This window comes from Euprymna scolopes, chromosome 31 (genome assembly GCF_053919585.1).
Source record: "Euprymna scolopes isolate OS-2025 chromosome 31, ASM5391958v1, whole genome shotgun sequence".
NCBI classification, from domain to species: Eukaryota; Metazoa; Mollusca; class Cephalopoda; order Sepiida; family Sepiolidae; genus Euprymna; species Euprymna scolopes.
This window is the reverse complement of record NC_136512.1, coordinates 45,707,411-45,721,676: the sequence shown is the minus strand read 5'-3', so window position 1 is coordinate 45,721,676 and position 14,266 is coordinate 45,707,411. Positions and strand designations below refer to the sequence as shown.

At 34.8% G+C, this 14,266-nt stretch overlaps 1 protein-coding gene across 2 annotated transcripts in view; it reads right to left on the bottom strand.

Moving 5' to 3' along the window:
* Positions 1–14,266, bottom strand: part of LOC145255729 (dual E2 ubiquitin-conjugating enzyme/E3 ubiquitin-protein ligase BIRC6-like) — a 515,468-nt gene that overhangs the window by 290,274 nt on the left and 210,928 nt on the right. The window contains exons 27-29 of one of the 2 annotated variants that reach the window (XM_080114338.1): positions 13,625–13,852; positions 12,230–12,413; positions 4,365–4,514 (exon numbers count right to left, since the gene is read on the bottom strand). In XM_080114338.1, coding sequence (XP_079970464.1) covers positions 4,365–4,514; positions 12,230–12,413; positions 13,625–13,852 — 562 coding nt within the window. The remainder of the gene's footprint in view (positions 1–4,364; positions 4,515–12,229; positions 12,414–13,624; positions 13,853–14,266) is intronic. The other variant, XM_080114339.1, reaches the window with a different exon arrangement.

Sequence of the window (14,266 nt, the reverse complement as noted above, 5' to 3'; positions counted from 1 at the left end):
CAAAAACTTGGAAGAGGTTGACACCTTCACATACCTTGCACAGTGGGTTCCCAAGCGGACATATGGAATTTTTGCAACTTCCCCAAATGACTATAAAACTTAGAAAAGTGCAAAGTTCAGTTTCTGTAGTATCAAAAAATGGTATTATTTATCTTCTAAAAATGATTATTGATCAAGATATGCCAGCTGGAAGCTTGCGAATTTTGATCGTTCACAACCTTGCGATAACATAAAAATTACCAAGCAGCAACTTTGGGTGTACCTGAGTAATTGTCAAAAATTTCTTCCAAAACCTCTGTACATGTCCCATAAGTCCCCGAAATATAAGGCCAGATGTCTAAAATTGAATTAAATGCAAAAAGTTGGATCTATGGTCAGCTATTGGGCCTCTTTTGTGGGATTTTCCGGAAAATTTATGACACAGATTAACAGTTTTTTCCTTAAAAAAAGCTCGAAATTTGACCCCGGTCTGTACACTTTCACCGACGATTGCAAAAAAAAAGCCCGAGATAAAAAAATTTATGCTTCACATATAAGAATCTAGACAAATAACACTATCATAATCCAATTGGACAAAAAAATTCACTCTCGGGCACCATATTAATTCTGACGTAATAAAAAATATTGAGGATACCCAATTATTGTAATTTTGTGTATCCAGCAAAAATCGTCAAACGCGTATATTCATATAACTAATCAAATTTTTTTCCACATATATGACCCATACCACTTTTCCTATGTTTTTGGAGTATAGAATCCAAATCTGGCCTTTAAAACACCTGAAACTTAACTGTTTTCATGATAAATCCAAATTCTAGAACATCATATGGTGAATTGGTATGGGAGAATCCTTCGCATGCATCTTCCTCGTCTTGTCGCCCCGTGATGCTACTGATGGGAAACGAAAACAGAGAGAACCTTGATATCGTTACAGACATCCAGAAAGAGAGAAAGGATTGTGAATTCATTGTCCTACATCACAGCAAACCAGTGAATATCAAGGTCGATGCAACTATGTCTATGATTGATGGTAAGATGCATAGTCTTATATCTGGTTTGGGTGGGGCATTTTGTTGCTTGTGTACATACAGTAAAGAACAATGTCATGATTCTGTCTGTATCACCACTGGTTTCAAAATTGATCGTTCCTTGGAACAAACACTAGCCCTCTGTGAGAAAGGAATCCATCTTCCAGAAAACCGAAAGGTTGGTGATTATGATGATCGCAAAGGTATCACCCAGGATCCTATTACCATCGAAGATATCAACAACTTGCATCCTCTCCATAATTTGCTGAGATGCTTTGGATGGATCTTCAAGATTTGTTATCATGCCACTGCAGGACATTATTCATGGTCAGAAGCAAAGATGGACGTATCCAACCGTATCGCTAGAGCATTGGCATTTCTAAAACAAGCGAAGGAACAGATCCAGACCAAGGTAAAGGAAGAGACATCAATCACCATGGAGAAACCTGATCCAACAGGTCACGGGGGTACGTCTACGACAGGAAATGTGGCGTCACTTATGCTCAATACTAGCAACAGAAGGTTGTTGACTGATGGAATTGATAACACCGAATTGAAGTTAAAGATTGACCGCATTATACTTCGTATGGCGGTTATTCTAACGATAAACAACTCGAACAAGAACGTCAGGGTTGCTGAATTTCGGGAGTTTTGCCGTGAAACATACCTTCTTGTCAATAAGATATCGTGGATTCAAATCAGTCCAAGTGCACACGTTGTTCTTGGTCACAGTGCGGAACTTATTGAACAGAACGACGGCAAAGGTTTGCTGAACTTTACGGAGTGTGGCATCGAAGCAAATAACAAATTCCTGAGGCAGTATCGAATGAACTATGCACGGAAAACAAGTCAATTTGACAATTTATCCGATTGTATTAACAGACTGTGGGATAAAAGCGACCCTATGGTGTTGAAAGTATGTGAACGACTACAGTGCACTCATTGTAAAGGAGCAGGTCACACAATACGAAGCTGTGATGAGTTAAAGGAAGCACTTCATCAATGCAACAGCGAATATGAAGCACTAGTTGCCTTCTTGTCTTACTGATTCTTTTTATTTAGGGTCTATTTTGTTCCAAGTTACGTTATTGATCATTCTATTCATAGTTCATTATGTTTTTCAATATTGAATTACAGTGCGTATCGAATCGTTATTACATAGCTGCGGATTTATTATGAACTTTCTTGCAAATTCTGTTCAAAAACGCATTCTTAGGCCTTTTACGTCGAAAAACCTGTTTCCCGGAATGTTGACCCGATTTCTCAAAATTAGGGGTTGAGGCACCCAGACTCCCAAAAATTTGAAAATTATGCATGTAAAATTGACTTCTCTACATTCCACGCCTTGTACGGTTCTAACAAGCCCAAAATGGCCTCCGTATCAGTATTATTTCACAAGTTCTGTCAAAAAACGTGTTTTTTGGATTTTGGCCAGATCGCCCAAAATCAGGGGTTTTGGCCCCTTTGACCCCGCAAAATTTCAAAAATTTTAGAGAAATGTTTTTTTCTGTCTTCTACTCCCTCATTCGGTTCTAACAAACCCTAAATGGCCCCTACATCGATATTATTTGACGAGTTCTGTCAAGAAACTCGTTTTTTTGGATTTTGGCCAGATTGCCTAAAATCCAGGCTTTCGGCCCCCTTGACCCCCCAAAATTTCAAAAATTTTTGGGAAATGTTTTTTCCTGTCCTCTACTTCCTCATAAGGTTCTAAAAAGCCCTTATGGCTATAAATGAAGTAGTTTTTTCTAATTTATAGTGAAATGTCCGCTTGACCCCCCCCCCCCCTCTGGGCCCACTGTGCCTTGGGAGTGTGATAAACCAGCAGGGAGGAACAGATACAGATGTTAAGACCCGTATTGGAAAAGCAAGAGCATCTTTCATAGCCCTCAAGAACATCTGGCGATCCAACCTCATCACTTCTCGCACAAAAATCCGACTGTTCAATTCCAACATCAAATCATTACTACTATATGGAGCAGAAACGTGGAGAACAAAGACCACCATCGGAAGAGTGCAGGCTTTCATAAACTCTTGCTTTCGTAGAATGCTAAGGATCCACTGGCCAACTACCATCAGTAATGCAGATCTCTGGAAGAGAACTAACCAAGTACCAGCAGAAGAAGAGATCAGAAGAAGGAGATGGTGATGGATTGGACACACCCTGAGGAAACAACAAATGAATATCACACGCCAGGCCCTGACCTAGAACCCTCAGGGAAAGAGGAAAAGAGGCCGACCAAAAAATAGCTGGAGAAGAAACCTGGAGGCAGACACTAAGCTGACTGGCTACTCCTGGAGGGAGTTGGAGCAAATCACCCAGGACCTTGGATATTGGCAGGCAGTTGTGGATGGCCTATGCCCCACCAGGGGTATGTGAGTATAAAAATGTTTTCATGGTTGATAACTCCTTGATTGTTTAATTTATTTTGAATTTCTTCGGAGGTGACAAATGCTAATCCTCTGCTTCTGATAATTGATTTAGTTTCTTATGTGGACTAGTTTTGATGTTAATGTTTGGAAAGTTTACATTTTTTCCCATTTTTTCATTTTGAATCAGTGTCAATTTCTATTAGTAAATTTCCATCTGACTGTTTTTGGTTTTATTTTATTGCATAGTATTTTTTCGATAAGGAAAGGAGATAGTTTTGACATCCAGTGATTCTATTATGTAGAACCTGCAAAATTCTATGTTTTCCTGATTTTCCAAATCAGATAGAACTCATTTTTTTGTTTATTTCGCTTTTTCATTGCTTGTGCTCCCCACCCACTTCAGAGCCTGATATTAGGTTTTGTCGAGGAGGAAACCCAATCGTCTTAACAGGTCAGGGGCACACAAGCAGTATAGTCAATCAAATGAGAAACCTTAAGCATCCGTCACTAGATATCCTCACTACTCAAAGTTTAAGTGAATCAATGATTAGTTTGCAGCCATGTAGACTTGATGATTGACCCTTAGCTAATGCCTTCTATTTTCTGATTGTAGTTAGAGTGTTTTGTCATTTTTTTCCATATATTTTGGAGGGAAATTACTGTTTCATATTTTCTTTTAGTAGTAGTCTAGCTTGACCTGACCAGCTGATTGATTGGATTGGGTCTCTCCAACCTCCCGTCTAGCTTGGGTAAGGGTCTAAGTGGTGTGTTAGGAGGTGAAGTTGCTTAATTTCTGACCTCCAAGTTTCTCAATCACCAGGATTCCATCCCAAAGCATCATGTGTCATTAACAGGTAACCTCATTGAGAGACTTATTCTCTGCAGCAGATTCTAATGCCCCACTGACAGGGCCAAATATGTTTACTGACTAAGACATGGATAAGCATGAGAAACATTACGAACCTGCTACTTGAATGGCTTCATCGGCCATAGTATCTAATGTTGCCATTGGCATAGTTGCAGACAGGTTATCCATGTTATCACCAACTGTTCCACTAATGTCATCAACCGAGACACTTTCCAAAGGACTGTGGCCAGGATACAGACGTTCACCTGTTAAAGAAAAAGAGGAGTTCTAAAAAATTCAAATTTAATTTAAAAATAAATCCACTTCATCAATAGAAATTGCTCTTTAAAAATCAAAATGATTTAATCAAATTTTCAAGTTAATGAAGATTATTATCAATCTCACATAATAAATGAATATTATAATTATATACATAGAATTTATCTCTGTTGAAGAATGACATTAATAAATATAATGTTGGGAAGAAGAATCGGAAAAATCAGAACTTTTGGAGGTATTGGAATCAGTATCAGAAAAAATTGTGCCTAATTTCCGATTCATGAAACGATTTTTTTAATTTTCTTTTAAACTTCATTTTCCATTGCTTACACTGATGATATTTTTTTTTTTATTGTTTTTAAACTTTTAGAAAAACTAAACTCTATAGATCATAACAACATTGAAATAGGATATTACTTTTTTTATTTGCATAAAATAAAATAAACAAAACAAAACTTGAAACTTTGCAAAAATTCGCTAGGCAACCTCTAGAAGAATGCAGTTTATTTACAAGGCATCAAAATAATTGTTTCTAATTAAATGAATATTTTGTCAAGAGAAATAATATCAAAAATTATTGCTAATTAAATCAAAAGTAGAATATAAAAAAATGTTTTTAATCTTTAATTTATTTATTTTATGGGTTTATGCTTTTGTCCAGTTGGGTTTTGTCTGGTAGGTTTTATTTGCTCCCTCACTTAGCATTGACAAATATGACAAGGAATGGACAAAAAGCATGAAAAAGTTTAGCTTTGAATAAAATTTGAAATGAATTTGTGAATTTTCATGCTTCCGTGTGAAAAACTTTTAGCATCAAATTTTCTTGGATTCTGCCTGTATCATTTACTCAGACTTAGGGATTCCTATGGTGCCAGAGGCTGTCTGAAGCCCGATCAATCTCACTTCTCATATATCAAAAGTTAAGTTTGAAAAGCCCAGACTACTAAATGTATTTTTTGTAATTAACATATTTGATATCGTTTGGATTTGACAATTTAGTTTTCACATTTCCCAATAACTCACACTATGCACAAAAGACTACGAAAATTTGCCAACGTAAAAATGTAAGTTTATTTAAAAAAAACTATTTTAAAGATATTCAAAATGTCTTTCATGATTTGAAAATTAAATACTAACATATTTATTATTTATTTTTGTTTAATATTTATTTTAATGTAATGCAAAAGTTCTTTGTAAAAGTCAAATATATTCTTTTACTAGGTAGAATAGTAACTTATCTTGCCTTTGGTAACATTTATTAGGTGGGTTTCTACCAGTATATTGTTTTATTTTTGATTTTTGAGCCATTATCAAGACTTCAAAGTCGTGTGTTGGCCATTTTTTTTCTCACATAACACCAAATAAACATTGTAATACTTCTTGGATGCATTTCTATTAGTACATTTAATTTCCGATTATTGAAGCTTGATTATGGCTCAAATGAGACCTCCATTTTGTTTTTCATTTTAACTCAATAGGTTTTACACTACTGTCATCTATATATCTATATATATATAAAAGCGAAAATGTGTGTATGTATGTCTGTGTGTATGTATGTATGTTTGTGTGTCTTCTAAAAACCTTTGACAGACACAACAAAAATTCACAAATTTGGTCTCATATGAAAGCCCCACCTTCCGGACGACAAATATCGAAAAATTGGCTCAAAGTGACCATAAGAAGTGCGTCAACTGATCGATTTTCTGCAGGGGGGGGGGCCCAAAAAGTGACATTTTAATGTTAAACATTACATATTTTTAAATCGATTTATAACTGCCCCAAAAAATACGGCCGCCAACTTTTCTACATAAAGTATACACGCTGCTGTTTATTTTGGGTCAACTTGTATTTAAAACCCGCTGAGTCATGTCACGTGATCTTGACGTCAGCAACCTCTAATGGCGGTGTGAATTTACAATTTAAAAATGTTGTTATCGGTAAAAAAGAAATTAATTAAAGCTAAACTATGAACTTCTATGCTATGGCAACGTTACCAAAGTTATTACCACATTCAAAATAGGTAGATACGATAGTTAAACGAAAAATAAAACCAAGTCAAACATGTGAAGTAAAAAAAAAAAATGCTTACAAAAAATATTAACGATCGAAGTTTTTTTTTTTTTAAATAAAAACAGCCAGACGCCATTTTCCAGTCTTTAGAGTAAGGCAGATGGAGAGAGAGAGAGAGAGACAGACAGACAGACAGACAGACAGAGAGAGAGACAGACAGAGAGAGAGAGAAATGTCTAGACAGAAAACGAGAAAAAAGTTAACTTTTTCACCCCAAAATCGACAATTTTTGACAGGGGTGGGTCAACAATGCATGCGTCAGATGACGTCATGACGTCGTGACCTGATTTACTTTAAACAGTTGATAAACCAAACAAACTTTAAAGACGTCGCTTTAGCTCAGGTAGTTAAGGCCTTGGTTCATTATCTAAACGTTTTGGGTTTGAATTGTGGTGTGGGATGTTTTTTGTTTTTTTCCGATTTGTAAATTTAAATATTGAACCCTGTATTATTTAAGCCATTTTTCACGTAAAAAAAAGTGACAATTTAATGTTAAATATTACATATTTTTAAATCGATTTATAACTGCCCCAAAAAAATACGGGCGCCAACTCTTCTACATAAAGTGTACACGCGCCCGTTTATTTTGGGTCAACTTGTATCTAAAACCCGCTGAGTCATGTCACGTGATCTTGACGTCAGCAAGCTATAATGGCAGTCTGAATTTAAAAACGTTATCAGTAAAAAATCTTTTGACCCTCACACAAGCTAAACTATGAACTTCTACGCTATGACAATGTTACCAAATTTATTAGCACATTAAAAATAGTTAGATACGATAGTTAAACGAAAAATAAACGAAAAATGTGATGTTAAAAAAAAGTATGCTTACAAAAAATATTAACGATCGAAGTTTTTACAAAAAAAACCCAGCCAGACGCCATTTTCTTTTTTAGTAACACTCTTTAGAGTAAGGAAGACGAAGTGACAGAAAGAGAGAGAGACGCAGAGAGAGAGAGAGAGATGCAAACAGAGAGAGAGAGACAGACAGATAGAGAGAGATGTCTAGACAGGAAACGAAATACGTAATTTAATAAACGCTACACGCTGAATCATAAAAAATGTGAAGTAAAACAAAAAATAATACGCTTAACAAATTATCAACAATCGATATTTTTAGCATTACTTCATATTCTTTTTTTTTATCACTCTTTAGAGTAAGGAAGATGAAGAGAGAGAGGGAGATAGAGAGAGAGAGAGAGAGAAACACACACACACATAACAACAGATAGAGAGAGATAGAGAGAAAGAGAGAGAGAGAACAATCGAGGTTTTTAGCATTACTTCATATTCTTTTTTTTTTATCACTCTTTAGAGTAAGGAAGACGAAGAGAGACAGACAGAGAGGGAGAGGGAGATAGAGACACACACACACACACACACACACACACACACACAACAACAGATAGAGAGAGAGAGAGAGGGGGGAAGAGAGAGAGAGAGAGAGAGAGAGAGAGAGAGAGAGATGTCTAGACAGGAACTGTGTTTTAAAATGTAAACTAATGAGAGTGATTGTATTTGTTTTTCGAGTAACGTTTGTTTCTCCGAAAGATGAGACCGCTGGAATTCTAAGAACATATACAACACTTTGATCTTAGCCAAAAGACCATATAAACAGGTAATGTTTTAAAGACGAAAAGAGAGAGATAGAGAGACAGAGAGAGAGAATTCTAAGACAGGTTAATTCAATTTTCTCATTGTTTATACAGTCCCGAGCAACGCCGGGAGGCCCCGCTAGTCTATATATATAAAAGTCAAAATGTGTGTTAGTGTGCGCATTTTTTCTGTATGTCCAGCAAAGGCTTCTTTCGGGATGGTTCTCGGGTTGATCGCTCATTCTTATAACTTTTTATATGCTACTGAGATCATAATATCTAAGATTTAAGAAACGACTCAGCGTGTATCTTTAATTTGGACAACTTTTATGCGCGATTTTTGCCATATTTATTGGTCCACTCGTGTCTTTGGCTTTTCAGTATAAAAAAGTGAAACTGAACCAAACCTTGACACTCATGTGGCATGTCCAGAAAAGCAATGAGTGCTTTGATCAATGTTGGTGGAAACCATCATATCAGACAATTGTTATTCATTTGGGCTCCCCGGCCCCAAAAGTTGGGGACAGAAAAAAATAAAACCAAAAAAACTATCTTGCAGAAATAGTTAACTACAGGATTTCATTCTCCCATGGCGTGATGTTTGACCTCAATAAAATCAAGCACCTGTTTGAACTCATTCACTTTTTTAGTCACTAAATTTAACATCTTACATTGCTTCCGTCGACGTAGCGCAGTTGTATGTTGTAAGTCTATTGGTCTCAAGGCTCCAGGTTCGATCCTACCTACCACCAACCCCACCTTTTTTTCTTTTACACCTACAAAAGATATTTTTTCCCATTTTTGAAAGTTTTAATATTTAAATCGCTGCTTTTTTTGTTTTATTTTTTTAAGTTTAACATCGTTTTTTTTATATTTAAACAGGGCTAAATTTCCATTTTGTTCTGCTTTACACCCCCCCCCTCCCCCCGACAAATACTACCAAACACCCAGGCAATGCCGGGCACTAGGCTATAATATAAATCTCACCTATCTGTTTAATATATGTATGTCTGTTTGTTTGTATGTCTCGCAAAAAATTTCGACAGAGGTGACGGATCCTGACAAGATCGATATCATTTTAAAGCTAGACATCTCGGATGACAAATATTGAAAAATTGGCTAAAAACATTAATTTCTTCACCCTTAACCGAGTACTTTTCTACAGGGAGGGGTCACTTTTTTCACCAATATTTTTGAAAATCCTCCTCTCTTTTCGATTGACTAGCCTTAATTTAAACCTACATCACTTCCAGTTTGGCGATGGGCGCAACAGCAAAGATGTCATGTTTTTTTTCATGTTCTTTTCCTCCTTCGTGGTACGGGTTCGAGCCTGCCTGCCTACTACCACTTTTTTTTTTTTTTTTTTTACTCAACAACTGAATGCATTTTGATCTGTAGCTGATACATCTATGTATAAGGAGCTATGTATATCAGGAGATAGTTCTTTTATGATATTGTTGGTTTTGATGTTAAAGAGTTATTGACAATATGCTGCCTTGGGGCACTCCTTCTTGATTCTATGGGTCTGATAAAGTAGAGTCTATGCGAACTTAGAAAGATCTGTCTGGTAGGAAGCTTTTTATGAATTCAGGTAGCTTCCCTTTTAGTCCAATGTTGTGGAGAGTTTTTATGATGCCATGTTTCCAAGTAGTTTCGCATGCTTTCTCAAAAAAAACCAAAAAAAAAACCCCAGATGTTACATGTTCTTTATTAATGAAAGCTTCTCTGAGGTAATTTTCGAGATTAGTGATGTGGTCTATGGATCCTCAATATTTTTTTTTTTTTTAGTTTTTAAAATTATTTTGTTGTTATCTAAATACCATATGAGATGGTAATTGATTATTCTTTCAAATGTTTTGCATAGGCAGCTTGTGAGAGCTATTGGTCTGTAGTTTTCTGGGCTTGATGTATCTTTTCCCAATTTGAGTATTAGTATTACTGCTGCTCGTTTCCATGAACTTCGGAAATCTTTTATTTCCCATATCGTATAAATTTTGAGGAGGAGTCTTAATGATTCAGACGGAATTTGTTTAAGGAAGCAGTAGTGCACTTCATCTGGTCCTAAAGCCGAGTTGTGAGATTTTTCTATGGCAGTTTCTAGTTCATTGAGTGAGAAGCTTTCATTGTAAGGCTCTGGATTTTTGACTTATTGAGTTTAATTTGTATTTTTCTTCATGTTTCTTAAGTATTTGAAATTGTTTATTGTAGTGATGATGAATTTTCAGGAAAGGTTTTAGCTAGTGTGTTGGCAAGATCTTTTTTTATTGATCATTTTCTGGGATTTTTTTGTGAGATGTTTGATTAGGTTAGGATTATATTTTCTGGATATTTTTGTAATCATTTTCCAGATAGTTTGACAAATTGTTACCAGCAGAGTTTTTTTAGATTCTTTAATTGTTTTCAGAGTTTTAGCTTTTCGGTGTTTTTATTCTATTAAGTTGTTGGTTGTTTTGTTTAAATTTTCTTGAGGCTACCTTTCTTTATCTGATAGCCATTGTATTATATATACATTCTGGATTGAACCATGGGTTTTTTTTTTTTCCAAAAAGGAGAATTTTGGAGTATGAATTTTTTTAGTAATTACTACGAGTACTTCCGTGAATTCTTCCATTATTTGGATTTGATGTTCTGCTAATTGTAGTGAACAAAGTTCTTTGAATTTGGCCCAATTGGTTTTGTCTGTTTCATTTGTGTATGTGGTTTTGGATGGAGTTATTATAATTGATTATAATAGGGTAGTGATCACTTCCACATGGTTCATCATAGGTGCTCCATGTATAATCCAAAAAGCTTGATGGATCGCATATGGTAAGATCAATGCCACTAGTTGATCCGTTTATTGGATGTGGGATTTTTTTGATTGAGGAAACATAAGTCATTTTTGTTAATTAGTTGTTTGATTTTATTTCCTTTTGAGTTTATGACTTTACATCTCCATAGCATACTGTGGCAGTTAAAATCTTCTAGGAGGATGAACGTAGTTGTTTTATTAAATTTTTTAGTTTATTTTCATTTATTGGCTCATGAGGGGGGAGGTATATTGAGCAGATTGTGATTGTTTTGAGTAATGTGACTTAAGTTGTGATTGTTTGGAGATTGGTTTTTACAGAGAAGTTTGAGTTATGTCATTCCTTACAATAATTGAGGTGCCTCCATTAGCACAAAGGCCGGTGTTATATTAATCATATATTTCATTATGTTGTCTAGGTTAGCTCAATCACCAGGATTACATCCTAAAGCATTACATATATTATATTTGTTGGTTGCCCCATTAAGGGATTTTTACCCTCTGCAGGGGCGGGGACAATTGGCTTATTCTGATGCCCTACTGACAGAGCGAGAGAAAAATAAAGGTTTTATACTTCAAATTGTTTATATCTTCCTATATTTATTCATGGATTCCAATTTACTGATTTTGTAGAATAAGGTAGAGATAAAGGTAAAGACTTGTAGTGGATTTTGTTGTTTTTATTCACAGCCCTGCAGAACATCATTTAGCTCTGCGAAAGGAAAGGGGTTATAATATTCTTGGTTGGTGTGTTTTAAGTTAGGAAGCCAGTAGGAAAGTGAGAGTGGAAAAAGAAAAAGGGGGAGGGGACTGTTTTGAGCGTTGCAGAACATGATTTAGTTGTGCAAAGAGTTTAAAAAACAAAAAGGTGTTAATGTAGGTGCATTTGAGTCAGGAAGCAATCTTCAAACAGCCTGATCTGGTTGCACCAGGTTGTGTTTATTCCAGTACCAATTATTTACAAATAATTCAGTATATATTCCTAAAAATGCCAGTATCAGTACTGTTTATGCTGACAACACTACCATCTATGGCAACACTTCAAAGGCCATAAACGACCAAGTTTTTCTGAATGAAAAAAGTATACCATCATTTTTGAAGGCATAAATCCACTATAGTCATCAAACATACATACATATATACACACACACACACTGAAGTGTCACATGCCATAGTTAGAAGTTGCAACAGTTTCTAAAAAGAACATTTTATTTCATTCTAAATACAGTTAATAATAATAAAAGCTTACCATCCAAGATGTCTTGCAGAAGGCAAGTGATGGCATGACCTGCCCAAGGCCCTCCCCAGGCAACTGTGCCATGGTTAAAGTCTTGGTTGGCCGCCAACAAAATTAGTTGCTGTAACTGGTCCTGAGTCATTGCTTCTGACAACGAGATAGCTGGTCTTGTGGCTAAGCAAATACGAGCAAGGACCTACAAAATAAATAAAAATAAATCAAATAACAGAATACATTCTTGACACCAATGATTAGCAGATTGTAAGAGGAAAGAGTAAAAGCAGAAAGAACTGTAAAATTCTGATTCTGTTTTCAGTGATCTAATCACAGAAAATAAGAGATAATTTAATATAAAATATATTAATATATTTTATATTTATCAGAAAAGAAAACTGAATGCTAAGAAAATTTTTTTGTTTTAACTGAAAAACTTTTGTGAATCTGAATAGAAAAATCATTGTCTGCATTCTTTCGACCATTCCCATTGGTTAAATTACTTTTATTTTTTAGTATGATAGCCAATGAATGAATGTGTTACGGTAGCTATATTCAAAACATTTCAACTAATATAACCGCCAGGTATATCTTGTTGAACATGAGACTCCTTATACTATAAGTCAAATGGAGATGCTCACTTAAGTAATCTAACTTGAAATGTGAGAAACAAAAAGGTGGTTTAAAACAAAAAAATGGTTTAAAACAGCACTTAGAAAATTTCAATGAGAAATGATGAAAAAAATATTGTAATAAGTAGTAATATAAAATTAGGTGTAAGACTCAGACAATTCACATGGTGAATAAGGGGTGATTTCAAACTACACAAATTCAGGCCCTCATCACTGGAAACAATTATCTGTCATACATAAAACATTTAGGGATAGAAGAACAGTTTAATTTGATTATAAAATTAGCGAATAAGATAGGAAGAAAAAAGATAAAAATCTAGGAAAATTAGGTTGTAGTGTGTGAACAAGCATCTTGCTAAAGAGTGCCCAAGGTAGTTTAGTTGTGTTGTGCCCAGGACTATCTTGAGGTCGCTTGTATGAGCATGTCAGAATACTACAATAGAAAAACTATGTGATATCATGTTACCAGTTTATTTCATAATATAGGTTGTGTGTGATTGCTGGGAAACAAAATACAAGAGATTGTCAGAAAACTTGGCTTGGTTGTTCTACAGCATATCAACTTTTTATTATTTAATGTTGAAACAATATCTTCCATAAACGACTCATTGAACACACGCTACTATTTTACCCATAGTCAGATATTCATATCTTTCTTAATAGCATTGCAACTGAATAGATCAGATTTTAACTTTGCTAATTCAATAGTGTATGTCAGTATCTCCTTGATTTGTAACCTACTTTAAATTTAGAAAATAGTTTTAAAAATTAAAATTCTTACCTTGCTTGCGACAAGAAAAAGATCAACACTGCAAGTTGAATCCATACTTAAGATGAGTGTGATGAGTCCACGCACCACAGGAAGACACTTTTCTCTTGGCAATATCAAGCTGTTATCTCCATCAACATCACTGGAATCTTTGGAAGCACCCAGGTAGCTGTCATCCTTGGCCATTTTCCGCAAATATTCTCCATCTGTCCTCCGAATCTGCATGATATCTTTCAAATGCTAATATTAAAATACAATAAAGTTCATCTTCAAGATAACTTATTCTATGAACCATAGGTTGTACGATTCCATTCATTTAGAAATGGAATATTTAATTATCCTATATACTTGATTGTTTTCAAACTTAAAATATATATAAATTCATACACTAAAACCATTATAGAGAGTCTCTGTTGATTTAACAGATATGTAATTAAAACTATCAGAAAAACAGAAATGACAAAAACTTGGATTATAGGAATAATTATTATCATTTTAATCATTTCTCAATGCATTATTTTTATCAATTTTATAATAGACTTTACAATTTTTTCTCATAATAACAATTATAGAAATTACTTTATAAACAAAATCTATCCATTTAAATTTAATCATGCTCACATTTTATGTTCACTTTTTTTCTAATAACATTTT